Source organism: Gymnogyps californianus, chromosome 1 (genome assembly GCF_018139145.2).
Source record: "Gymnogyps californianus isolate 813 chromosome 1, ASM1813914v2, whole genome shotgun sequence".
Taxonomy (NCBI): Eukaryota; Metazoa; Chordata; class Aves; order Accipitriformes; family Cathartidae; genus Gymnogyps; species Gymnogyps californianus.
Genome location: NC_059471.1, coordinates 76,629,610 through 76,657,175, shown reverse-complemented (window position 1 = coordinate 76,657,175; position 27,566 = coordinate 76,629,610). Strand labels below are relative to the sequence as shown.

At 44.2% G+C, this 27,566-nt stretch overlaps 1 protein-coding gene across 3 annotated transcripts in view; it reads right to left on the bottom strand.

Annotated features, from left to right (window-relative positions):
* Positions 1–26,172, bottom strand: part of CD99 (CD99 molecule (Xg blood group)) — a 33,802-nt gene extending 7,630 nt beyond the window's left edge. The window contains exons 1-6 of one of the 3 annotated variants that reach the window (XM_050912190.1): positions 26,067–26,172; positions 3,826–3,861; positions 3,419–3,469; positions 2,897–2,929; positions 1,323–1,364; positions 1,135–1,176 (exon numbers count right to left, since the gene is read on the bottom strand). In XM_050912190.1, coding sequence (XP_050768147.1) covers positions 1,135–1,176; positions 1,323–1,364; positions 2,897–2,929; positions 3,419–3,469; positions 3,826–3,861; positions 26,067–26,127 — 265 coding nt within the window. In that variant the 5' untranslated portion in view covers positions 26,128–26,172. The remainder of the gene's footprint in view (positions 1–1,134; positions 1,177–1,322; positions 1,365–2,896; positions 2,930–3,418; positions 3,470–3,825; positions 3,862–26,066) is intronic. The other 2 variants (XM_050912174.1, XM_050912182.1) reach the window with 2 other exon arrangements.
* Between the last annotated feature and the right edge of the window lie 1,394 nt (positions 26,173–27,566).

The window sequence follows — 27,566 nt, the reverse complement described above, 5'->3', positions numbered from 1 at the left end:
AAGTCTCACTATCCTGTTAAAGCAGAGAAAGGACATGGACAGGAAAGGACCATTTCTTTTCAAGGCTGCAGCTGTGAACATTTCTTCAGAGTTGGGTTTCTAAGTCACAACCAGTCTTTTGAACCTGTACAACACAGTAGCTAGAGAAAAAAAAGAGTTCAACATGCCACAGTCCAGTGGCTGCAGTATTTGCATGACAACGGGAAGATCCAAATATAATTCTCTCCTCTGATTTATTGCGGGACATTGAACCAGTCCCTCTCCATTTCCACTGGACCCTACCTCATGTGGCCTGAGTTCTCCTCCTTCCCTCTGCTGCCAAATGAATCTTCAGTTTATGCAAAGCAAATCTGTTTCAAGTAGCAAAACTAAAAGCATTGCATCAGAGGATGTTTTAGTTGGGTGGCAAAAGCACTGTACTGAGGCGTGCAAGACCTGAATTCAAGTATCTGCTGCAAATCAGGCGGGAGACGGAACAAGAACCAGGGCTTGCATTCCAGGTAAGTACTCTTTACCAGCATATTTGTGGATAATGGCATCATCACAGCTGCATCCATCTGAATCTGTTTTGTTCTGAGTTAGGCAAAGACAGAGAAGACCTCTAAAGCACAACAGGCAGGGAAGGACATGTATGTTAAGCCTACCTTTCAAACACAAAAGAATTGTATTTCTTAACTGGGCCTTTAAAAAAAAAAAACCTAAACCAAATAGCCCTTTAACTTTGAGCTTTAATTTAGATGCTTTAAGAATACAGATCACAGGTAGTTCCTACTTACTTTTTAGCACAACTAGCAGGGATTCAGTTTGTAAAGATGAAAGGACTCAATCCAATACACAGGTGCTCAACCATAGGCAGCCAAGAACAGCATTGGCCCAAGCACACAGTGTCCCATCCTTCCTCCTCCCCACACCACCCCGCTTTTAAGTGAAAGGAAAATGACTCAACAGGTTTGTTATGGAATTTCAAGACTGCTGCAAAGCTTATTTGCAAGACAATTTTTCCTCAATCCTCAGTGTTTATCCAGTGCAACATCTGACATACATAGCAGCCAATTAACAAGGAGTAATTATTAGAAGTTTAACTGAGACAGTAAAACCATGTCACGATTCCGGAGTTTGTGCTAGAAGCCTTACCAGTGTCTTTAGGATGTGCAGGTGGACCTTGCTTGGGGTTATCTGCACACAAAAGAGAGATTTAGGAAAAAAAAAGAAAAAGGTTAAGATATCAAAAGCAGACTACAATACAGTAACTTTGAAAGGGACTAGGAAAGATTAACAAATACTTTTCTACTCTTCAGAAACTCCTGTTAGGTCAGTCTTACCAGTGTTTCTAGGATTTGCAGGCGGACCTGGCTTGGGGTCATCTGTAGACAAACAGAGTTAGAATAAAGTGAGCAAAATTACCAGTGTGAAGAGACCAAAAGCAGAGCATACAGTGACCTTGAAAGACCATCTGACCTAAAAAATGGTATCAAATCTTCCCCACGTCATTCTCCTTTCCTTTCATTAGCTAATGCTGTATTTTTTGGTTATTTTAGGTTAAACACTGTACTTTAATGCAATTAACAGTGTTTCTGCTACATTAGCTTGTATGTCAGACCCTTGCTATAACTGAACATATACAGAAGAACTCACTAAGTGTTATGCAGCATTTTAGTTTGCACATCTGATTTCAAACACTGAACTTCTTTAAATTTTTCTACCAGGTGCAGATTACTTGGCTGTTTCCTCTTTTAAAATTACCAGATTTTAACCGATAATAAAGGTTGGTACCTCACTTTAAAAAAAAAAGAAAAAAAAAAGAAAAGATACACACAATAAAACTAGAAATATGGTCCCCACAATGACACTTCATTTAGCTTGCCACAAAATAGGAGAATAAGATACCTTAGTAATTATCTCTGTACTCTTTGGTCACAGTCTTTGTTGCCCACATCAAATTAACACACCAGCAGTGGTTTTCTAAAACCGTGTTTTCACCAACAGCTTGAACCAATCTAGCGGCCCATTTCTTCTGTATGCTACTTCTGCTTGATGTTGCATGGTCTTGTCTCCTCCCAGCTCTAGCACAAGTCAGATCAGGTCTCCTTAGGCTATCTGCATGTTCAAAGTAAAGAGGCAGGCACCTCCAGAGCACATTTGTAAGACCCCAACTTAGGCTTGCCATCCTATAAAGGATCCTCTCTCTTCACTTATGTGAGCCATCTGATTCATTCAGCCAGCTGTTTCTCAATTAGCCAACTCTGTTTTCAAAAATGTCAGCAGTTGGAAACAGACTGCTTTAAGAGAGACAAGACTTCAAAGGGCTAAATCAAGCAGAGCAGCAAACAGTGCTACTGTCCTACAACTGTATGCCCTGTATTAGGAAAGCTGTCTATGCTGCAACAGGTCTAGTGATGGTACTCGAAAAGCTACAGTGCGTTACCTGCCTAACTGGATGCACCTTTTACTGGCTGAGTGAAAACAATACTGCAATTTCTACTGCTGCCCACACTGCAGAGCTGAAGTGCATTAGAAAGAGTACCTTCCCTCATATTATTTCAAACAGATTAATGTTTCCTTGTGCTACTAAAATTACTTCCTGGAAAGGAAGAGATTACTTCAGATTTAAAACCTACTTCCATAAGTAATAGTTTATGGAATTAGTGCCATCTAGTGAAGACACAGCAATGAAAACAAATAGGACTTGGCTAAGAAATGAGTGAAATTACATACAGTTTTTGTTATCCAGATCCTTAAAAATGAAGGTAAATAAACATAACTAGACTGCAATTATTTTTATCTGCAGTCTGTTACCTTAATCAACTCAGTGCCCTTATTACATTTAGGTAATAAAGGATGGATAGACATTGCACCAAGTACCACTGAGCAGTATCCAGGAAAACATGATACTTACCAGGATGAAGAGCATGTTCCAAGCTGAAATCATCTACAAAGAAAGAAGGGAAGTTTTAAATGTAATGCAAAAACTGAACTAGTTTTAGAATATTTTTACTCAAAACGCACCTCACAATGTTTTCACCAAGAATATAACGGCATGCTCATTCAACAGTGGCCCACGGAAGAGCGCCACAGAGTTACCAGGCATTATCTGCCAAACTGTATGCTGCTTTTGGTGACCATGGTACATGCCAAGGGCCAGCTTAAGGTGAGCAAGCTCCAAACATGCAGATTGAAAGCCAACAGAAGGCATTCTCACAGGGTCTTTAAGCTTGTGAAATCACAAAGTAAATTTATGAAAGCACTAGCAGAAGACTCCAAAATGCAGAAATCCTTTTGCTATTACGAAACTGCTTTCTTTTATAGAAATATCACAACTCTGTGTGCTACTAAATTGAAAAATTCAGGCTCTCAAATTAGTATGTACAACTACACTTGACTTGACAGTAATTGGCATTACAAGCCAATTAGATCTCACCCAAATCTGATGGTGGTGGCTTCTGAGTTAGAGGAGGCTTCGCTGTAGTTTCTGTCAGGGATGGTTAGGAAAAAAAAAGTTTAAATACTATTTAATACACTGTTCGGAAGATAATGGACAAATGTAAGTCTATGTCCATACAATGAAAAGCACAAGATCAATTCTATACAGCAAGACATTTTCCCCTTAATAGGAATCCCTGAGTGTTCCCAAAGACAGATTTCAGTTCTATGCAGTCAACATTTTAACATACCCATAGCTGAATTGCTCCACTGAGGTTTAAACAAACCATATGTGGGGAAGATGTCGTGCTTGGTCATGCAGTGATACTCGGAAACAAACAAGTCAAAAGAGCAGCCACCATTTTCCCGCCTACCTCCCAATATTTGCAAGAGTGTAATAATTACCAAATGCATCTTGTAAGTTGAAGTCGTCAAAATTGCCTGTAGAAGATGAAAGCAACAGTAAGAACACTGTTTTTTCTTACTCAAAACCAACACTTACTACAGTCATAAGCATGTCTTTGATCTATCTTGAGGTATGTTTTCTGCTTCCTGCGTCACACTAGAAGAATATTTTGAGTCAGGGCTGAAGACAGCCATTCTTCTCTATTTCTCCAGACCACTATCCACACATCTCTTCGGAAAACAAAGGAACAGCACTAAAAATTGTCTCTATAGAAAGGATCCAGAGGGCCAGATCATATATTCCTACAGTCAATATAATGCACTTAATCCTTTATTCTTGCCACTGCTACTGCATGCTTTCTTAGTGCCATCCACAGCATATTGTTTCTCAGCCTTCTTTCCACTGAACCACAAAATGAGCAGGGGCACAGCTCCAATTCACAAGAATTTACAAAATTCAGGTGTGAAGAAGAGCCTTGGAGCACACAGGCTGGTATCAAAGTTGTATGATTGGGTAATGGATTTAATACCTTAGCATTAAAAATTAATTTTCATGGGTTTATAAGACTTATCTTTTCCCCTAACAAAGGTTAACAGTATGAAGGTGATTAAGTTATTAGCACAGATGATCTTGAGCAGTCTCTTCAACTTCCTAAAAGACACTTAAATGCAGCTATCACCACTATGGGCTCTCCACTTCAGGCAGATTAAGTTTCATTTTCAGCCCTTAGGAAAAGAACATTCTCTGTTGCTGTATTAGGTCAGTTGCTAGAGCTACTGTTGCTTACCCAGCCAACTGCAAACACACTAACTGAATGTATTCATGATTCGAACTGGTTTCACAGCATGAATATAGTAGTGTGATCTCAGCAGCAGAGGCTCGTAAGATAAATGGACAGCTAAAACAACTGCTTGGGATATTTCTGATAGCTCATCATTCCTACTTTCACTGAAGCATGGAAAAAGAAAAAGGCATGAAAGTAGATACCAGCTATTCAAGAAAAAGACATCCAAATATACTGCTCCAGCCCCAAAGAAGCTGGAAGACTTTTTCTACCTACTGAGCATCAAGCCAGCCAGAGCAAAACTTAATTCCAGCCAGAGCTACCTTAATTCAGAAGATACACGCATAAAGCATTGATGTGTCTGGCTTTTCCCTCTAAGAATGTAGCTACAGAAGAGGAATCAGAACTGGCTACTGCAAAGTCTGAAGAGAGGAATAAAAAACAAACATCAGAAATCAAACAACAAGCAGAATGTTCCTTCTGCTTACATGACAGGCCAAGTTAAGACAAGGACAAGTCACAAGTCTAGTACCAGGAATCACGGATGCTCATATAATTTGTGACATCTTTCATCTCAACTGAGGTAAAAATTGAAATCTCTTTTCCTTCTCAGATAAATGCACTAATAATGCCATTTTTTTTCCCCAGAGAAGAAATGAGACTAAGATACATTTTTATTTTTTTAATATGGAAGCAAGGAATGACAACTGCAATAAAAAAAATCAGACAAGCTTGCAGTTTCCTGAAAACATCCTTCAAGCTAGTCTTCAGTCTGGCCAACTGAACTGCTACAGGAGAAACTGAACTCTGAAGTCTAAGCAGCGATTCCCATACTGTAACATTTGAACTGAGTACCACCTTGCTCACAGCCAAGTAGGGAGGTAGCACTGCCTGGTCTGTGACAGGCCCCTTCATGGAAACAGAGGCAATTCATGGCTTTATCGTGGTGCACAAGCAAAGTGCATTTAGAACATCCTGGATAAAGTCACTAGGTATAGATCTTGGATAGAAAGCAAGAAGATGTTTTACTTGGTGTTCTTCACTCCAGGTGGAGACCATAAGCTCTTTTAGATACTTAGCTCATGAAAAACTGTTTCACAGAATGCAAAATATTTGCAGGTTGTTTATCTGAAGCCTATATCATCTTGCAATACAATCTTAAAAACCTCAGTAAAATAAGCAGTTGCTAAGACCCAAATCTCAGTTACCTTTGAAGTTACCCCTTTGTTTAGACTACTCCAAGAAACCTCCATATTAACAGGCAAAAAAGGTCAAAACACTCAAGAGAAATTTAAACAGGTATTTGTATAGTTGTTCCTCAAACTTGATTTCTGGTTTGTTTCTCAAGTACATACATCTCTCAGGCTACAGTCCTCCAGGGAGGAATGTCTAAGACAGGACCTGATCAGATATTTGCTAGTCTAACTCTAAGAAGGCAGGCAGAAGGATCTGTTGAAGATGCATGCTCCTCAAAACACTCTACCAGAGTAGCAACCAGAGAATGGACCACCACCATCTGTTAACACCACCTGTCTCAAGGTTAAAGATACATCACTAAGTCAATGAATGTTACATTGGTGGGTATATTTCAAGAACACTATTTCTTTTTAGGAGTGGCAGAGGGAAAAACAAGCACATATACTCAACATTATGCTTTGGTGCAGCTGAAGTTTTACCTGGAGCAGAAAAGAGGCTATTCGAAGAGTCTCCCACTGCCACCATGAAACTTAGTCCAAGAACTCTGAGTGGTTCCAGCTGCAGTGGTTTCCCTCAAGAGGAGGAAACCAGTGTAAAAGAGTATGCATTTAGTGACATTGCTATTTTAAGGGACTGTTTTCACACATGATCTTCATGGAGAAATAATTTAGGATGAGACTGCTGACTGCCAATCTCACATAAGACATGCTTTGAGAGAGCAATAAACAAATTTGAGACTTAATAAAAGAAAAAAGTCATTCTATATTGACTGGAATTATTCAATATTCTGCAACCACAATTCTGTTTTCCAAGCATGCAGCAAGATGTCATGATCTTCAAACACATTACTTTATCTCAATAAAGTAGCAGAAGATGTCAAAACCTAGCTTATGAAACTCATTACAATAATCTGCACTCTGAAGTGCTGGCAGTCTGCTTTCCTAGCAAAGACTGGGTGTTTCTCCACTGTTCTCCACACATTTCAGAAGTGTCTACACTATTTTCCTTCCATGTCCGTAGCTCAAATACCAGGATCTCAAGAGACAGATCTTCAGCAGGCTGTCCCCAGTAACTTGCATAGTTTGTGTCAGATGGGGGAAAAACAGCAGGTAAAACAAAAGAGCAAACATAAGCTTTTGAAAAGCTGATGAGCTAGAAGGTATTCAAGAAAGCCAAGTAACTACGCAAATAGGAGTCCTTTGCAAAGACCCATCACCGCTCTCAGACACTTACTGCTACAGTATTAGATTAGTCATATTTACATTCCAGTGCAGAAGCCGACACGAGCTTTGGAAAGTTCCTCCATTAGTCACATGTATGGTGACACACCAAGAAAGGAGACTTGTGATGAATCACCACAAACATAACTTTCTGACTGGAGCAACAGACTGCTTGAATTTTGTTTTTCTAAAAATGCTGGTGCTCTCCTCCTTCCCTCCCTCCCTCCCTCCCTCCCCAGTGCCCTGCGCACCACAGGATGCCACAGAGCCTGCATGCTGCAGCTGGTCTTCCAGCTGTAGGCCTATGGATCAGGTGACAGCGGTCAGCTTGTCCCTGTCCCACCACTGGACGTTACCTGCCACTCCTTCAGTGGCCGACTAACTTACAATCATAGAATCATAGAATACCTTGAGGTGGAAGGGACCCATAAGGATCATCAAGTCCAACTCCCTGCTCCTCGCAGGACTACCTAAAACTAAACCATATGACTAAGAGCGTCGTCCAGACGCTCCTTGAACTCTGACAGGCTTGGTGCCGTGACCACTTCCCTGGGGAGCCTGTTCCAGCGACTGACCACCCTCTCAGTGAAGAACCTTTTCCTAATGTCCAGTCTGAACTTCCCCTGATGCAGCTTCATTCCATTTCCTTGTGTCCTATTGGTGGTCACCAGAGAGAGGAGATCAGCACCTCCCCCTCTGCTACCCCCCTTGAGGAACCTGTAGATGGCAATGAGGTCACCCCTTAACCTTCTCTTCTCCAAGCTGAACAAATCAAGTGACCTCAGCCACTCCTCATAAGTCTTGCCCTCGAGGCCTTTCACCATCTTGGTTGCCCACCTCTGGACACCCCCTAATAGTTTCATAGAATCATAAAATCCTTTAGGTTGGAAAAGACCGTGAAGATCGAGTCCAACCATTTCATCTCCTTATATTGAGGTGCCCAAAACTGCACACAGTACTCGAGGTGGGGCTGGACCAGTGCAGTTTAGGGTGGGACAATCACCTCCCTCGATCGGCTACCTATGCTTTGCTTGATGCACCCCAGGACACGGTTGGCCCTTTTGGCTGCCAGGGCACACTGTTGACTCATGTTCAACTTGCCATCAACCCAAACCCCCAGATCTCTTTCTGTGGGGCTGCTCTCCAGCCTCTTGTCCCCCAATTTGTACATATAACCAGGATTATCCCATCCCAGGTGCAGAATCCAGCACTTGCTCTTGTTAAATTTCATACGGTTGGTGATTGCCCAACTTGGGTCTGTCCTGTTGCCTAGTCATTTGTTTTCATGAAATCTGCAAAAATCTTGAGCTCAAAGAGGCCTCTCATCTCTGTAGAGTTTACACGTGGTTTGGCAGCCCTCTTGGGGAACGAGGATGCTGGTAGCCACAAGGGCATAAACTCTTGGGCAACCAGGCGAAAAGCAGCTTCTCCAACTTCCAGCAGGGAAACTGGATTTCATACTCCCGTGTCTTGTGCTCCTTCCCCTTGGGGGCCTGAAAACACGAGGAGTACAAATATTCAACATCGAACCTTAACAGGAGCTACAGAAAATGCAGGAAGGCCAACACATTGAAACTTGTTCATGAAACACTTTAAATAACAGAGCAAAGCCATCACATCCCTTACAATTGCTTTTTAAGCTTACCAGCACTTGATTTCAATCCAGGTTTTGCCCCACCAGCATTCGTTATCTACAATAAAAGACTTCTACTGCTCAGCTCACATTCTGACAGTTATTTTCCAACATGTCCTAAGCAGGCAAAACCAAGAGGAGCAGTTTAATCACGAAAAACCTGGGAGAAAGGTGACTTGGTTCTCCATACCTTGCTGTAAGAACTGCCTTTCTAAGTTTTTAAATGGAGAACCTGGAACATGAAAACCACTCGCTGCGAGCTGAAGAACGTACTTAAAACTGTACTCCTCTCAGCCAGGGCAGAGGTTTGCAGGCAAGATCCCTCTGCGTCAGGCAATGCAGATGGGATGTTTACTCCCACTGCCAAGCAGCAGTTTCTAATTAGCCCTGCCTGGAGTCTCATGAAATTAAATCCCACACAGTTGGTTTCAAACCCTGTTCCTCCTACAAGTACCCACCTATCGATGCTGCTTTTCGTTTAGTTTCTCTGCAGAGCAAGAGAAAACAAAAAGCTTTGCATAAAGTTCTGTTTAGAAGAATGAAGCCCCTTCCTACCTAAAATAAATACGGCCCAAACACAAATAACAACTGTAAATGAGCCAAAAAACAAAGACAATTTTTTACATCTGGGGAGTGTCTGCTTTCTGCACATCTGGAGTGTTCACTAATGTATCTGACGGGAATAAAGTCAGCTAAGCCTCCGCTGCAACCAATAAAAAGATTTATTTCCTCTTCAAAAAGATGCATGACTACTCTAATAACTATCATATTTAATTTTTGTACAGTGATCCAAAAGCTACTTCTTTGAAAAGTTACTTTATTTGCACCAATCTTGAAAATACAGTACAGAAAAAGTTAGGCAATTATGTGGCCTAATCTTTTTCTGCTCTGACTGCTAGAAAATAGTTTTTAGACTAATCGGTGATTTATTTTAATATTTGAATTACTAACTATTCCTTCCATCCAAAAATGGCAATTTTATATTTTTAAAAAGCCTACAAGGTCACAATTTGACTCAAATCTATTTACTTAAATAACTGTAGTCATGTGAGGGTTTTTTCACAGAACATGGTAAAATAGCTCATTTACTGGGGAAGAAAAACCCATATTTTGAAGCACAGTTTGGGGAATTTTGCTTGTCTAAAAGTTTCCTACGCACTGGGCAACTTTTGTTGCCTCTTTGAGCTGTAGAAAGTAGGAAAATACAAAGGGGCTCTAAACATTAGCTATAAGCAGAGTTTTCCAGGGAGGATTTGATATAGGAATAAGAGGACAGAATGAATAGCTCTAAATCAGCAGAAAGCATACAGAAGAACCGAGTCAACCACAAAGCTAGAGAATTAACACGACGGCAACAGTCCTGCCAAATGCTGAGCTGCTTATCCAGAAACAAGAAGGGGTAAAAGAGAACTACACAATAGTTACAAAACATCTAAGAACTCCTGTGAGTTCCTTCAATCAAGTACTGAAGATAAAAACAAATATTTGACATCTTAATCACAACCTGCCCAGTGATGAGTTGTCTACCACAGTCTGGTTGTTTTCTTACAGTTTGTAATTCTGCATGTCTATAACCAATGTGACTACTTTTCCCTCCAAGCAATGGTTTGGATGCTTGGTGATTCTCTTCTGGTTACAACCCTCGGTGGCAAACCAATATCAAACATCAAATGGCAGAGCCACAGGTCCCAGATCTCCTCCTTGAGCTTTAAAGGAGCTTCCAAAGCACTGTCACTAACAGTAGCTTGGAAAGAGCTAAAGTATTTTCTGTGCTTCGGGGAAAGTTGTTTCTTGCAGAGAGTACCTCCCACACACACTCAAAATATTCAAAACCCGGCTGACCACAGTCCTGGGCAACCTGCAGTGGCTGACCCTGCTGGAGCACGGGGTGGGACTGGAAGGTCTCCAGAGGTGTCCTCCAGCCTCAGCACCCTGTGGTTCTGTGACTTGGGCCAATTCTAGTCACTGGACTAAATTCCTTGTACTACAAAACTCATATAACTACAAATAAAATAAATCACTCTGTCCCTCTGCAATTCTTTTTACAGATGAGAACTGAAATACATTGCTTTGTCTCATGAAGTTTGTATGTGGAAACCTAAGCTACACTAACAAAAGCTGTCAGAAGAATATTTGGGTGACAGAAGCATGGCACTTGCATCAAGAAATGACAAGATTAAGTTTTGGGGGCACTGGGCTAGGAAGTGGGAAGAGAGTAGAAGGGTTTTGCAAAATTTAATAAAAGTGCTGAATCCAGATGGCAACAAATAAAAAGATATTGGACATATTTATTTGATTTTCACTCATTTCTTCTTACCTGTAACTTCAGAAGGGCCTGACCACGCTTCAAGACTGCAAATGTCATATACTATGCTTATTGCTATTTCACCTAAGTACTTGGCCTTACCAAGCATAAATGCATTACTAAAATTAGTGAGTGTTCTAATAAAGTATTTTCTAGAAAGCAAATACTAAGTTTCCTTTCGTGTAAATTCAAAGACTAAGGCAAAATATGACTGGCAGACAGAAGCATAGTCTTATCTGCATTCATGTGCAGCATACCCTGGATGAAGGCTGCAGGTGTTTGATTAAATATTGCCTAGCCTTATGTTACTTAAAGCCTGCATGTTGGTCCTTGCACCTGCAAGTGCTAGGCACACTGAAATTTTCAACCTTCTAGGTAACTGGTCTTGAGTTCTTGGTACTCTTCCTCGTAGCAGCCCTAAACCACAGAGACGTCACTCTGTGCATTAAGCATGAAGTTACTTGATGTCAGCAACGCCACCCCTGGGGCCACTGCTGCCACTGCCTTCTCTTGTGTCAACAGAGCACCTGCGGAAGCCAGCCTTGTCCTTCTGCCCCTGGGGCAGGCAAGGAGTACTCCCTGCCCCTCTTCCCACTCAGGTGCCAGGGCAATCACCGTTCCCCCAGGGAGGCTCATGGGGCAGGCACAATGGGCCAAGACACCTCTGCTCTCCACCACTGCCTCTTCAGAAACCTGTGCCAGGGTTGGACCGGGAGCTCTGAAGCAGTCTTAGGAAACCCTGTTCTCAAAACTCACCAAGATCAAGTGGGCACTGTGCACCTACTTTGCATTCAGCCACTTTTGAAATTCTGTCTTGGCATAAGAAATGTCAGCAGTTAATTTTTTATAAGCCTAAGAAACCAAAATCCTTTAAGTACATGTTGCTCGCAGTCTACAACTTCAAAGTTTAAGCCACTCGATAGACAGGACTTCAGGCTTTCACAAAGCTGGCAAGCCTTGCAGCTACTACTCACACAGCCTAAATTTCCATAAGCAGGTGCACTCTTACCACAAGGCTCACGTTTACTCGTTATGAAAGTTCCCTTCCCTAACTATTGTATCAATCAGTCTTTATAGCATGAAAGTGTATTAATTTTGTTAACATATATTAGTTCACATTATACATTGCAATGTAGTGAGGTAGTGGAATTTTACTGGAGACTTTGGTATTGTTCATGCTTAAGTAAAAGAAACCAAAGGACAGCTCGGCCCTGTAAATAAGGACTTTACTTCTTGGAAGCTTAGAGCTGTCTGTGAAGGATAAAAGATACATCTGGACAATCAAGATAATGCCAGCATCCTAGCCCCTCTACCTCTTTGAAACCCTCCCAGCATTGTCTGGCATCATAGATAAGTGACTATAGCGAGACTGACTCCAAGGACGTCTGGATCAATAGACAAGCAGCAAGAATGCTGCAGAAATATAGGTGTTTTGCAAAGTTTTACTATGATTACTCCTCAGTAGTGTGGGTGTTAGTGACTAGTCATATCGTTTTGTACCTGAACATTTGAAGGCCACAAGAACCCTGTGTAAAACCACATTAGGGATGCCCCAATTTGGCTCAGACACCTCATGTGCATGAATAAATACTTACCCCTGTAATTCTGTATTTTGCATCCTAGCCTCTTTCCTCAGTCGCCAAGGGTCAGTTGCAAGTTTTCATAACACTCTCCAAAGGTCAAAGTCAGTATGTCAGCACCGCTCCCTCTTCCAGAGTCAAGGAATCTCGTTACTTCTTGAGGATTTCTGCACTTATATCTAGTAATAGCTTCAGCAGTTCACGGCAAGAACCTTTCCGCAGTTGACTGACATCCGTGAAACCTCTTGCTCTGAAGCATGTGCTTCAAAACAGTGGGCATATCACAAGCAGTCAAAACTATACTTTGAAAACTGTGGAACAATATACACACTGATGGCACTAAGATGGACACCAGAGGAGATGGTGGGGCGCGCATTCAAGGCCCTTTGAACACTCAGTGTTCTCACCTTCGTGAACAGATTCATGAACATTAAGCCTCACTGGGATAACAACCCAAATTGCAGACAGCACCAAAATTAACAGTTAAATACACTGGAAAGACTACAATGGCAGTTAACCAAAAGATTAGTCTCGAATTTAAGAAAATTATCCAAGCAGCTTGCAAACTCCTCAGCATGGTATAATTTAATAAAATCATTGGTTCTCCTGAAAGTAACTACAACTGACATCACGTAACCTAACGCTATTTTATCGCCAGAAGTTTATCTGTACTTCTATTCAGATAATAACACTCTCCTTTCTTTGCACTGAAAACCTCTATAAGCACCTGTACAGTTCAGTACTCTGCCCAACCTTGTATGGAGAAAGGGAGAAGTGTTTTCAGGGCAACTGTGTGATCTCTTGAGCCACAGCTTCAAGAGTTGTGCGCTTTTTCTGCTCATCTCAATTCAGTAAAACACCTTACACAGCGATAAAGTGTGTGAGATGACAGATTGGAGGCTTCCCTCCCCACCAAACGGTCAGGAAACACCAGCATTTTGTTTTGTCTGCATGCTTATTTGCTCACACTCTGAATTTGCACCTCTGGTAGCCTCTTGGATTGGGGCAGGGAGGGACAGAAGAAAGAGCAGTCCCAGAGGGGGCTCGGAGGAAAAGGGAAGAGCAGCAGCGAGGCTCAGCTGCAGAAAGGTTAGGGAGGTCTGCATTAGGTAAAAGATGGTAAAATTTTAGCACAAGGAAGAAGAAAGTATTAAGAAACCAAGATTTGTGATCTGGCAGCCAGTGAAGTAAAAGCTCCAAAACCTCAACAGTTAGAGTGGTAAATAATCCTCACTCTGATCAAGGAAAAAGAATTTAAAATATAACTTATGATGAACAAGTAAATGGAACTTGGCCTTCCATTTAGAAATTCCTTCTTTAAAATAAAATTTAGTTGAAACATACACTTGCAATGCGCACCAAACTAGGTCAAGAATACTCTTATTTTTACAGTAGTACACCAAAACGATGGCTCGTAGTAAGCAGGACTGTTTTATGTCTGCTGATAATTGTAAACTGACAATTCATTTCACAGCCTGTTTCTTTTACCTTCCTCACCCTACCAGTTCAATACAGTTTGTAAACTAATAGCAAAATCCAAACAAAATCTGTAATCTAGTCAGAAACATTAACCAAACAGTAAAATTGACTTTGCTTTTCTAGACTCTTTTTCATCGTGGCTTGTTCAGCTATGGCTAAAAAGATTCTTCAGTCTTTTCAATCTGTACACTTAAAAATAGCTACTACAGCTTTTGCTAAAAGAAAGAAGAGGAAGACTTTGGGGTTTACAATGAGGGTTTCCTGTGCGGAAGGTGGGGGTAGAGGAAACCAGACCCCATACAGTGGTTTGCAATGATTCAACTCATATTGCCCTGAGACTGAATCAGTTCTGGCACTAGTCAACTCATTTTATAAGAAAACCTACTGTTCTGCTCAAACTTCAAACATTGACATGTTTCAGTAGCACCAGTGACACTTTTCTTCCTACAGGTATTTACTATTAAGGAATTAATTGAGACAGAGTTGCATTAAGTGACAATTCAGTGAGCCAGGATTTCGCAGCTTGTGCTCCACTGCACCACACCAGCATTGGTTTGGAAACAGGCAGACTAGCTTCAGCCACAGGACGTGTGATGTGACAGCAGCCTGCTTCTCTGGGAGATGAGGAACACTGCAGGAGAAGGCTTGTTTTTTCTACTTCAACCAACTTCGTATTGTGTATACAAAATTACTACCTAAAAAAATACTTCTGAAGGACAGCCAGGCAGACAGAGATACTGTATGCACCCAGGTGAATGTGTTTAGTTTTAGTTGCCCAAACCAGACAGATAAAAAACTAAATAGATTAGTTAGAACCCAACTAAGTGGCAGCCACAGATATATGGCAAGCCAGAAATGTGGCACAGGTTTTGTCAGATGAGGGTTTATTTTTTGTTTCTCATTTAAAAAAAGGTTGGTGGGTGTTTTTTTGCTTCCCATCCTTCATTATTGTTACTTGAGAAAGTAACAAATCTTCCCTTTTGTACCAAGGCTATGTTCTTAGCAGTTCCAACGTGTTCATGAGCTCAGCAAAGCATCTGGAATGCGTTCACAGTGAAACCGTAAGCATTTCTAGTTCAAGTGCATCTTGTGAAAGTACTCCTGTCCTGCTATATTTAGACAAAAACTTTTATCAAGAATTCTCCATGTCCACCCTAAGAAACAGTTTCACCATCTGCACTCTGATTCTGTATCACCTTCTAACACAAATTGGATTTTATATTCCAGTGTTACCACTTGCAGGCAGCCATTACACATGCCAGACTTTAGTCTGCACTATGAATTTACTCATTTTGTAGAACACCACAGGAAAGCAATAGGAGTGGATGGAAAAATTGTCCTCAGGACAGGTAAGAACTGCAAGAAGGGAGCCATGCCTGGGTATAGGACTGGCAGTGGAGACAGTGACAAAGATGCAACAGTAACACCCAAGGGAAAGGAGTAGAAGAAGCAGTGGGCAGGGAAGAGGAAGAAGGAGACGGAGTTGGAGAGGTCTGGATGCACAGAAATTGTCAGCTCGCTACAGCCGCAAGCTTCAGAATCACAACTCTTGCCTGAAGCTTTGGAGGAAAAAGGTCCACATCTCTGCTTAGTTAGCACAGTAAAGAGCTGGCCTTTACAGAAGGCCACAACAGCAAAAACGAAAGCTGGAAGTTTTTGTGAGAAGGGGAGGGGGGAGAGATGTCATAAATCAGATTGCAAACTTGCTGGCTAAGACAAGCAGGGACAGCTCTGATCTGAAGAAGTGATGTCTGTATAACCATTTGCAACATTTGGGGAGGGAGAGGGCAGGGAATAGTTGGTGAAGTAACTACTGAATTTGGGATTCAGTCGCAAGATGCTTGGCATCCAGGATGTACTGAGAAACACAGAGGCAGGCAGATTTCTGGCGTCAAAGAGGGAGAATACAGGCAGGCATGGATAGCTGGAGGTGAGGGAAGAAACAGTAGGCTGAAAGATAAAGATAGAAATATAGAAAAAGATAGCCTTATCCAAAAGCTTTCCACATAGGCTTCCCCAAACCCTTCCCCCAAACCTTATCCTGAAACTTGTTGTTTCTAAATTTAACAGGACTTGCATGACTCCAGAGCTGTCTATTTTGTCCAACAATAGCATCAGCTCTAATACAAACTGTATCCTACCCAACACATTTATCTCACTTATTTTTAATTCACCACATCATGCTACTACTACTATCACCACTAGCCCCTTCCCTCTTCACACAGATTCAACATTTTCCTCCAAATCAAAGGGAACAAACAAGTGGTGGTAAAATATAAGTCTAAACACTCTAATTTTTTCCAGATAGAAAAGGTTTAGAGTGTAGTATTTTTGTGGCAGTAATAAAAACAGTAATACTACCAATATTGCAAAGTATAACCAGATTTGCAGAATTGGCTGTCCTGGAAATATCAGAGTTTAACACATTTTTCACTTTATTTTTCCTTCAGAACATTGGACTTCTTCACAAACAGAAAAGATGCAAGCAATATTTTCTGTGGTTAAGCAAAAAAGCATACAAAGATAGTTTTATTAAAATCTGATTTTTACCAATGAAATTGATGGGTGTTTAATCAAAAAGAACTTCTATTTCATGCAAAGATTAACTTGTATACCAAGTCATAACATTTACCTGATGAAAGAACAACTGCTATCCTAAAAACAAAGTTTGATTTTACCTAGATTAGAACTCTTTGGCTCAAAGTGAAATGAGCTTTGTGGATACATTACACACTTCAAGAAATGAATACCATTTCTTGTGAAAAATTTTGAAGAAACAAGAGATCCAACAGGAGTTTTACAGGACTTAAGCTATGAGGGAAGTAGAGTGGAATTAACATCTGCAGTTAATTAACAGGTGCCTCAGTCAAGAGGTTTTCCTTTTACAAGTACAGTTAAAGATGCCATTTCTTAGATGTTTATAGTATGTGGACTCTTCACAGGTGACTGCAATCTGTATAAAGGAAACCAACTGCATTTGTTACACAGCCAATGACGTTGTGTGATGAGACCTGACTTAAAATGTAAATGTTTTCTTTCAAAATGATCTTTTTCCCAAAACATGTTAGAATGATTCCTGCACTTGACTTGTTAACTATGTATTTTAAAGAAACTGCTCTATATTTAGAAAAACTATTGTAAACAGGCCTTACGCCACCAAGAACTAAGTTCTTGGACTGTCACAGGAATTCGCCTTACGACTTTTTGGAATTCTTTGTAGAGAATCTTCTGGATCCTATTCTTCTGGGCTCCCCAGTCACATCAAATGCAGAGACTAAACCATTTTAAAAGGAGCTTGTGATGAGTATCACTGCAGTAATTTTTATTTTCAACAGGTGAAAAACGTGCTCTCCTGCAGCAAGCAGAGAAATCTTTCCCAGACTAGAATTTGCAAGCATATAGAGAAAGTAAGACTTTTTTTTGATGAAAAAGCAAACTAAAACTAGTTTTTATGATACCAAGCACCCTTGCAAACACTAGCTTTTGCAGTATTGGTCCCAAGTCTGCAGAAAAGCTGACTCAGCGCTGTTGCTGCCAGTATGTGCTTTTGCAAGGTGGCACAGAGACCTGCGGCAGCTGATAAGATACAGACAGACAGGCAAAGGGCAAGACACACAAGCTGGAACGCTGTTTCTCTGTATTGGGAATAACTTGCAGGGCCTGGGTAGCAGGGACTGATAACATGGTGGGACCCCTGTTGACCAAGGAATGACCTACTATATACCATGCTGGAGGGAGCATGCCGTAGGATTACCAGCAAGGCCAGGGATAATACCAAGTTTCTGTCAGTATCGTAAATCTTGGGGAAAAATGACTGGAAAGAATGGGAATTCTGTATGTCCCCATCATAGATGCTGAGACTTACAGATGCTCCTGAACAGAAAAAGAGAGGGTATAACCAAGTCAAACAGAAGGTCCTTTAGAGATGCAGCATTGCCAGCTGAGGAGTTGTGAGCACAGGGCAGAGTCAGAGCTCAGTTCAACCACTGCCTTCTCCTGACCCAGCCTCCGGACCACATACTGTTCCGACAATCCATCTGAATTCACTGCACTGGACGGGACCTGCTGCTGGCCTGGCAGCAGGTGCAGATAACCAAATTTATTGGCCTGTCTGGGTAAGGTGGCCAGGCACCACTTGGCCCCATCTACATCATGCCCTAATGGATACTGATGCTCAATGCACCTTATTGCCCTTATGTAGCGGTGATGAATGAGTAGTTATGCACCGAGTAAGTTGGGAAGACACATGCCTACCTCCAGTGGAAGGGAGCCTCAGTCTGAATAGACAAAATTGGTCGCCCTTACCTGTTGCCACTGCCCCTGCCCTCCTTGGGCTTGACTTTCTTGACCACTATAGATGGACAGATGAGACAGGAAGGCATTGGGCTTTTGGTACAGGCAGTGTGCTTTGTATAGCAGAGAACCAGCTACAGGACTCTTACTGACCCCAGCAATGTTGCCTGCACTCAGATAGACCCAGTTGTTCTTCCCTTAGCAAAGCAAATAATTTGCTGAAAGAGGTATCAAACTGATTAAGGGGCCGCTGGTGAGATTTAAAAAGTATTTAGTAACTGATTCCCTGAAAACACAAGGGGAGGGGCGCTCTCAAACACATTTACCTTACAACAGTCCTGTTTGGCCTGTCCAGAAGCATACTGGAGAATGGCAGTTAACAAGACATCAGAGCTTTGAATGAAGTAGCTGCTGCATTAGCAGCTGTAGTTCCAGGCATGCTGCAGCTCTTGCATGAGCCAGAAGCCAAAAAATATACCTGGTATGTTACAACTGATGTTGCAAACACTTTCTTTTCAATCCCTCTGGCTGAAGAAGCAAGACTGCAATTGCCTTCACTTGGAATGGTGTGTAATACGTCTGGAACTGGCTGTTGCAAGGGGTGGAAACACAGCCCTACCATCTGCCATGGCATTATCCACAAAACTTTAAAGCAACATAACTCTAGAGATTTTTTCCACTGCATTGATGATGTATTGATTAGAGGAAATACTCTTGAAGCAGTACAAAGTAATGGGCAACAGGTAATCTTTATCTTTCCCAACTTGAACGGATTAGTCCATGGCCAGCAAATCAACAATATGAGGAAGACTGAACTCCTCTGGCTATAAAATGCTATAGTATATGATGAATTATATGCTGAAAATAATTAATGGAGTTTGCTTACTGACAGATCCTGTAAAATCACAGCAGGAAATGGCAGCCTCCCCCACACAGGGGAGGCTGCCACCTGCAAAGGGACAAGAGGCTGCCATCAGTTTGCAGAAGTAATGGCCTTTGGAGTCACCTTGGAACATGCTCAGAAGCATCAGTGGCCCCGAGTATACATATACACAGACTTCTGAGTGATCACTAATGCGGTGCTGAAATGGCTCAAAGATTGGAATCATGATAACCAGCAGCAGTGAGGAAAACCACTTGCAGCAGCAGCAGAATGGAAAGTAATACAACAGCTACTCAGAGAAACATCTACTTGATCACACGGTGTTAATGCACGTATCTGAAATTCAAAGGCAATCTGAGAAACATAATAACCAGGCTGACCAGTTAGCTCAACTTGCCAGCATATATTTAGGGTGTGAGCACAAAGGAAAGCTATTTTTAGCCAGGTAGGTCCACAAAACTGCTGCTCATGTACTGGGGCAGAGAATGCAGCTTAGACTTGTCTCAGGAAACCATAGTGCAAGCAACTAGGCAGTGTGAGATCTGTGGAATAGTATGACGCACGTGGAAAGTATGAATGATGAACCAGTACATGCGATGAGAGAAAGGGAAGTTTGAAGAAGCCTGGCAAGTAGATCGGCCCCCTTCTCTTCAGCAACACCAGCAGGTGCTGTGTCCTCACAGTGGCAAACCTAGAAATGGGTTGCTAGAAGCTTTTCTACTTGGAAAGAAAATGTAGGCAGCACCCTAGATGGAACAAACGAACGTATTTGTTGGCATGATGGAATGCAGCCTTGGCTAGACTCAGATAGCAGTAGTCATTTCAAAACCACAGCTGTCCAAGAATGAGGGGAAGATTGTGGAGCAGAGCGGGTGTATCATGTTCCCTCTAATCCCCAGGCATCTGGAAAGGTAGAACAGTACAATGGCTTACTTGAAACTGCACTCCAAGGAAAAGGAATCTCACCTCTATGAAGCTGGGGCAGGGGGGGCTAGTTAACACAAAAGTAGGAACCTGTCATAGCAGCCCTGCAGAAAACCATTTACCCCAAGTTCAGCTGGGTGACTAAGTACCAGCCAGCCCTGGGGACACCAGAATTGAGACCCCAGTTCGTGTCTATCCTCCTGCAGCAACTGACATCCCTAAGGAAGGAGTCCTTATCACTTGAGGACCAGGAATTACCTACTAGGTGGCCTTTGGAAAAACGATAATGAAATTAAGTAAGTGCTGTTTGTCATGGTTTAAGCCCAGCTGGCCACAAAGCACCACACAGTCGCCCACTCACTCCTCCCCCCGCCCCAGTGGGATGGGGAGGAGAAAACACAACAAAAAGCTCGTGGGTCGAGACAAGGACAGGGAGGGATCACTCACCACTCATGGTCACAGGCAAAACAGACTCGATTTTGGGGAAAAATAAACCAATTTAATTTGTTAATAACCAAATCAGGGTAGGATGATGAGAAATAGAACCATATCTTAAAAACACACCTTCCCCCCACCCCTCCCTTCTTCCCAGGCTCAGCTTTGCTCCCGATACCTCCACCTCTACCTCCTCCCCCCGAGGGGCGCAGGGGGTGGGAATGGGGGTTGCGGTCAGTTCATCCCACATTGTCTCTGCTGTTCCTTCCACAGGGGGAGGACTCCTCACACTCTTCCCCTGCTCCAGCGCGGGGTCCCTCTCATGGGGGTCAGCCCTCCATGAGTTTCTCCAACTCAAGTCCTTCCCATGGGCTGCAGTCCTCCACGAACTGCTCCAGCGTGGGCTTTCCCACAGAGGAGTCACAGCCTTCTCTGGGCCCAGCCACCTGCTCTGGCGTGGGGTCCTCCAGGGGCTGCAGGAGAATCTCTGCTCCGGCACACCTCCTCCCTCTCCTTCTTCACTCACCTCGGTGTCTGCATGGCTGTTTCTCTCACATCCCTCTCCTCACTGGAGCTCCTCTTCTTCTTTTCCATCTTCTTCTTCTTCTCCTCTTTTTTTACTGTAGCTCTTCTTCTTCTTCCTCCTCCTCTTTTTTTACTGTAGCTTTTCTTCTTCTTCCTCCTCCTCCATCTTACTCTCTCCCTCAGGAGTCTTTTTTCCCCCTTCTTAAATATGATATCACAGAGGCTCTACTACCGCTGCTGATGGGCTCGGCCTTGCCCAGAGGCGGGTCCGACTTGGAGCCAGGGAAGCTTCTAGTAGCTTCTCAAAGAAGCCACCCCTGTAGCCCCTCCGTCACTACACAAACCCAACACACTCATATAAATAATACAAATAATCTTATTTTACTTCATAAACTACGCCATGTGTTTTGGAGACACAAGACATGTCTTTGCAGACAAGATGTATGTCCAAGCAGTTCCTAGGTACACATCGCTCAAGAACGTACAGGGCATGAACCCACCAGGGTTTCAGCAGCAGAGGGCTGCAGGGTGCCCTGTATGGGAAGAGGCCATGAACTGCCCCGTGCCGCTTACAGTCATGTCACGTTGGCACTGACACCGATGGTGTGCACCAAACCTTCAACTGGTCAGAGGAGCACAGAGTATTCCTGCTTGAACACACATTAAGAAAGAGCATCAGCCAGCAGGGACAGAGGACACATGAGGAGACGGTCTGCGAGACTCGCAGAGGGAGAGACTGCAGAGGGGACACGTGGCTGGAGATGTGCTCTGGACAGGAGAGGTTCCATGCCAACAGGGTACGCCCCTGAGGGGCTGCAGCTATGAGCCATCCACATCAGGGCAAGGACACCCCTGAGGGACTGCGGCTGTGGGCCACTCACACCAGGGCCACCCACACCAGAGCAGCGACAGCCCTGAGGGACCATAAGCAACCCTCACTAGGGTAGGGACACTGAGAAGCAAAGAGGAGTAGAGGAAAATGAGCAGGAAGCAAGAAGGAGCAGCAGAAAGAAACCATTAGCCATACAACCTTCCTGCTCTGCCTGTCACCTCACCAAAGGAGCAGGGGATGGGCTCAGCATAACCTGTAGCGAAAACCAGGGAAGCCAAGATGGGGTGGGTAGGGGTGTTTGGCTTAAGCTGAAAGTAGGGAAGGGGGAGGACCTTAGGGGTTTGATTGACCGTTTTCTTTCTCTCAATTCCCAAATCCATGATTAGAAGTTTGTGTTAAATGACAGTAACCTAATTTAAGTAAAAGTTCCCTGAGTTGAGACTGTTTTGCTCATAACATTCTCTCAAAACACTTTTACTAGACTCCAAAGAGTAGGTTCCCGTGCCAGAGCATGGAAAAGCAGTTTGGCTAAAAGAAAGAGGCTTGCCCCTGGCAAGATGATACTAACTGATGAAGATTACTATTATTACTGCATTTCACTAACACAGCTGTCACCTGATGAAATACAAGTTGATCACAATGAGAGGTTCAAGACAGCAAGAGTTAAAGCAGAGTCCTTTCTCAAGCGCAGGCGACCCCATCACATGCACCAGAGTAACATCAGGAAAATATTGAAATTGGTCTTGGCTGGATGGCAGTAGGCTGAGTCACACTTAACTCTTGCCAAGTTAAATCACTGTAACTAAGGAAAGCTTAAGGACTGTTGCAGTGACGTCATTTTGATGTAGCAGTGCAGTGGCCATCTTATATAAATAACAACACATAAAAAAGCCCTCTTAGCCATTTCAAATTAGAAGAAATAGAAAGATAGAGAAACATGTGCTGCACTTTTCAAGTTCATGCTGCCATGTATGCACACTAGTGCTGCTACTAAAATTGTTCAACTGAAAGTTGTGTGGTGGTTTGTTTTTTTTTTTTAAATCAGATTTAAAAGGCAAACAACTCCAAAGCCCACAAAGCAGAGATCAGTCTCTAGCAGTCCCTGCATCACCTCCCTGCCCCAGCTGAAAGCTCCGTCTACGAGGTTACAGACAGGCTCATTTCACCATCCTTCATCCAACTAGTCATTTTTCTCAACACTGACTTGCCTCAACAAGAAGTCAGGGGCACAAGTCCTTCCTTCCCTTTGCTCACTGCCCTATAATTACAGCGGTCTTACGAAGAAGGGATCTCCACCTGTAACTCACCTTAGGCTACTGATCTTACAACACAGATACCTTAGCTTCCAGCATGTATTTTGCTCACCTCCCCCTGTTCACTACCACAACTGTTTCTTGTGGCAACTGTGTTTCAATCAACAACAAGCTCTACTCAATTCTTGCAAAGGATACTTAAAGCATATATTCCTGAGTCCAAACTCGAGATCCTCAGTAAGCAGACAGCTTTTTATGCCTTGATCTTTCTACAGGAGATGAGGGAGACTTTTGAGCCTTGTGTCTGCATGCAGCAGTTTTCTGCCACTCATCATGTATGGATTTTTTTGTTTAATTCTCCTTCTGCCGTGCTCTTCATATAAATTGTACAGAAGATCTGCTGCCTAATACTTTTTTTTGTTGTATTTTGAAAACCAGATGCCTAAAACTAGACGCGGGGCTAACCTGGTGGTTTTGCAAATGTAAGATGACTGAGCTGGTCTCACACCTCACAGCCAGCCAAAGCAGGAAGCCTCCTGCCCTCTCCTCCCCTGCCCCTCTCATTTCCACCCTCTGATGCTGGGCCCTCCCACTCCCTGGCGCTGGCTCTGACACCCATCAAACACTCCGCAAACTCGGTGCACCAGATTAGTCATCCGCTGGTTTATCAAGCTGAATCATCTCAGTGCAGGCCCCGATGGGCACGAGACAAACACAGGAGGAGAGAAATGGAAAGATCCCACTCCTCAGCAGGGGCAAGCTGTCAGACTGCCTATAGAAACTGATAATATGAAAACTCACATTCGACCTTCCTCTGGATCCAGCCCCAATGATATCTAAATTCCAGCTCTGCCTGACTTGCAGAGCTTATACTTGGCAAATGAGACAACACTTGAATACCAGTTCTGAAATTAAAACTGCAAGCTCTTTTTCTAAGCAAGCTCAAATAACAAAGTTCACCCTTGCTTAATAATGATATGTTGAATGTTGTTATAACACTAACAGCTTTCATGTGCCTAAAATGGATGATCCTGTAAGAAGTTCTCAGTCCCGAGGCACAGACTTGTCCGCTTGAATTGTGAAAGCAAGCACTCCCAGTGAAACCAGTCCCCTCCAAACCATCGCACAACAGCTGAACTGCTTATAAGGTAAGATCCTTAACTTTCTATACCAGTTCTGCAAATTCAGACTACAGACAGCCTACCAACAGTGAAATTAAAATTTTCAAAAGTATGTAATTCAGATTTTGCCTTTATTTTAATTTAAGATTGCACCACCACATATCTGAAATTCCCCTGAAGGGCCCCACCCTCCCCAGGCTGACATTCTCAACAGTTCTCGAATTCTTACGCATTCTGTTTAAGGAAAAAGCATCCAAACTAATTATAGCCTATCTATTTGGTTAGTATTATCAGCATTAACCAGTAACCAGATAAATTAACCAGCTTTTTAAGAGCAATCTGTTAAAAATGTAGCATAATTCTCCTCAGAATTCAAGGCAAGAATTCAACCCTGAAGGCAGTTCTTGTGCACCTTCCCTCTGGTGAAGTAGAAACCAGACAGACTCTCTTCACCTCCAAACTTCTTGGCAGAAAGTTTAGAAAGATTATTTTTGAGTGACTTCAAATACTTCCACATCTTAAAAGCGTCACACCAAAGATCTTGCTGTTCATGACCATGAGGACTGCCTGCAGAGGTGGAGTAGCAAGTTTTCCACATAAGTAGTAAGGTGATATCTAAATGTTAGTGGCCTGAATCATGTCAGTTTTAAAGGCGGTTACTGTAAAATTGTACCACTTTTCCAAGAGCTCAGCTTTGCTAACCTAGCAGTTAAGACCACAATAAGGCCACAGCAGAAGAACTGAATTCAAACAAGCTTGACGCCAAACTGCTTATATGGCATCCTGCATGCAGTATCTACAGTTTCCAGTCAAAGCTAGGAACAGGTATTTTTCCTTCTCTCTTACAGTGAAGAGATATTTAAGTTTTGAAGTGTTACTTTTACAAAGCACCTGAAAGAAAATACCTAGGCATAGCACCAAGTATGCTTATTAACATTGTAAAATAAAAAAAAAGGTTTCTTAGAAATAAGTCATATAAATGGGAGATGACGGTTTGCACTGCATATTCCAGTTTAGGAGTCTTCCTCCTGAAAAAAACTTGGTATTGGGAACTTCGCTACTTTTCTCTCCCACTCGAACTGTTTCCTTATACCAATGTGCTACTACATGCACACCGTTTTGATCAGGGTTCAAGAAAATCATCCCTGACACACACTGAAGCCGTAAGAAGCTTCTCAGAAAATACACTGGGCGTTTTACCCTGCAGTTTTGCCATAATGAAATTTTTTTTAAAAGGCTGTCGTGTGGCAGCAGACCTTCTGGTGAGTAAGTATCTGATGCCCCGGAATTGCCGTAACTCCGCTTTCTTTCCTAAAATGGAAGCCGAGCTCCAGCAGAGATCCTGCCGCCCAGAAACCCCCCTCCAAGCCTCCTTCAAGGACCCCCCTGCACCCAAGGGCCCTGCTGGGGCGAGTACCACGTACTCACCGAAGAGATCAAAAACAAGACAGGGTTTCCAGTGCGGGAGGCCGGCAGAAAGCTCAGGAACTTTTCCAGTTAGTTAAAAGGAAAAAGGGCGCCCAAAAAAGGGCGGGAGGGACAGAGCACCGTCTCCCTGCCCCGGTCAGACACGGGCAGCCCCCGCCCGGCTCCCTTCGGGTTCCTCTCGTCCCCGGGGCCGCTCCGCCGACCACCCCATCCCCCGCCTCCCTGCCGAGCGGCAGCGCTCGGCCCCCCGCCCCGGGGACACAGGGCAGGGGAGCGGTCCCTCCCCAAGCCCGGCGGAGCAGCGGGGGTCCACGGCAGGACGGCTCCCCGCTGCCCGCCCCTCCTCACCTCTGACGGGGACCAGGACGGCGAGGAGCACCACCACGGGAAGGAGCCTCCAGCGCCGCATTGCTGCCCGCCCCACACACGCCAGCCGCTCCCTGACAGCCGCTCCCCGCACCCGCCGCAGCTGCTCCCGCCTGGCCGGAGGGCGGCACCGCACCGCACCGCCCCCCGGGGCTGGGTGCCCGCCGCGGAACACGCCCAGGCCGCCGCGCTGTCAGGCCGGGTGCCGTCCCCCCGCCGCGGGGGGGGGGGGGGAGAAGAGGAGGAGGAGGAGGGCGAGGGTGGCCCGGCCCGGCGCGTCGGGGCTGCTCCTCCCGGGGCGGAGCCAGCCCCTCCTGCCCGCCGCGGCGGCGGGACAGCGCCTGGCTTGGCAGCGCGACGGCGGGGCGGTGGCGGTGGCGGCGGGGGGGCGGCGCGGAGCCCGCCCCGCTGCGGGAAGCGGGACTCTCCTGGGGCTGGCAGGGCGGCGAAGCCTCCGCGGCTCTCGCCAGGGCGCAGCGGTTGGGCGGCCGTTACCCGCCATTGCCTCGCAGCGCGCCCGGGGAGGGCGGGCGGTGGCGGAGCCTCGTTCGCCGGCGGGCTGGAGGCGTCGGGCTGCGGCCGGGAGCCGGGTTTCCCGTGTGGGCCGGGCCAAGTCCTGCCGGCTCCGGCGGGCTGGAGAAGGAGCAGGGCTTCGGGGCGTGCGGGTTGGTGCTGCTCAGCCCTGACCGTTTCTGTGCAGCCTGCCTGCGAACAGAGGGACGCACCGGACCAAGGAGCCCCGAAAGGAGGCCCCGTTTTCTGGACGAAATGAGCTCCAGGGCTTAGACACTAGCCACAGGTTTTAATAGTAGAGATGCATGCTCTTGCGCCACGGCCTTCTCTTCACCCAGGCACTCTCTTTTCCTGCTTTTCCTCCGGAAAAGTTACCCAACACTAAACATGCCAGGACACCTAATAATCTTGCCCATAACAAGCTTGCTTTTTCTCTGGTTGGACAGAAAACTGCTAAAATAGCTTTGAGTTTCATATTTGCAAGCAATGCCGCACTAGGTCCATGGCTGACGGGTACAAATGTAAACCTGTGTGTAGTACGGCGCTGAGTTTTCTTAACTAATTTTGCTGGTGTGGGAAGATGAATGTTAAAGATCCTGGTTTTGTATACATCTTTTTCTAATGGCCTGTATCAGATGCTTTCGGTTGAGGGCTGGTCCGTCCCCCGGGTGCTGTGGTAGCAGACTGAAGCGCTGCTGCTGCGGGTCAGGGTGGGAATCGTGTGGACGCAGTTGTGCTGAGCTCTGCTCAGGGGCACGTATGACGAAAACACCTCTCCCAAATCCTGGTTTTCCACTTGCCAGGTATGCACTGATTATTGACTGGATAATAAGTAGTTCAGCGATGCACAGCGTGTGACTTAGAAGGTAACTGGTAGTGTGCAGCTGACTTGGATTCACTGGTCATAGGCCTATACCTTCCTCAGAGAGGTCTATGCCTCTTCTCTAGCATTTGTAGGACCTTGCTAGC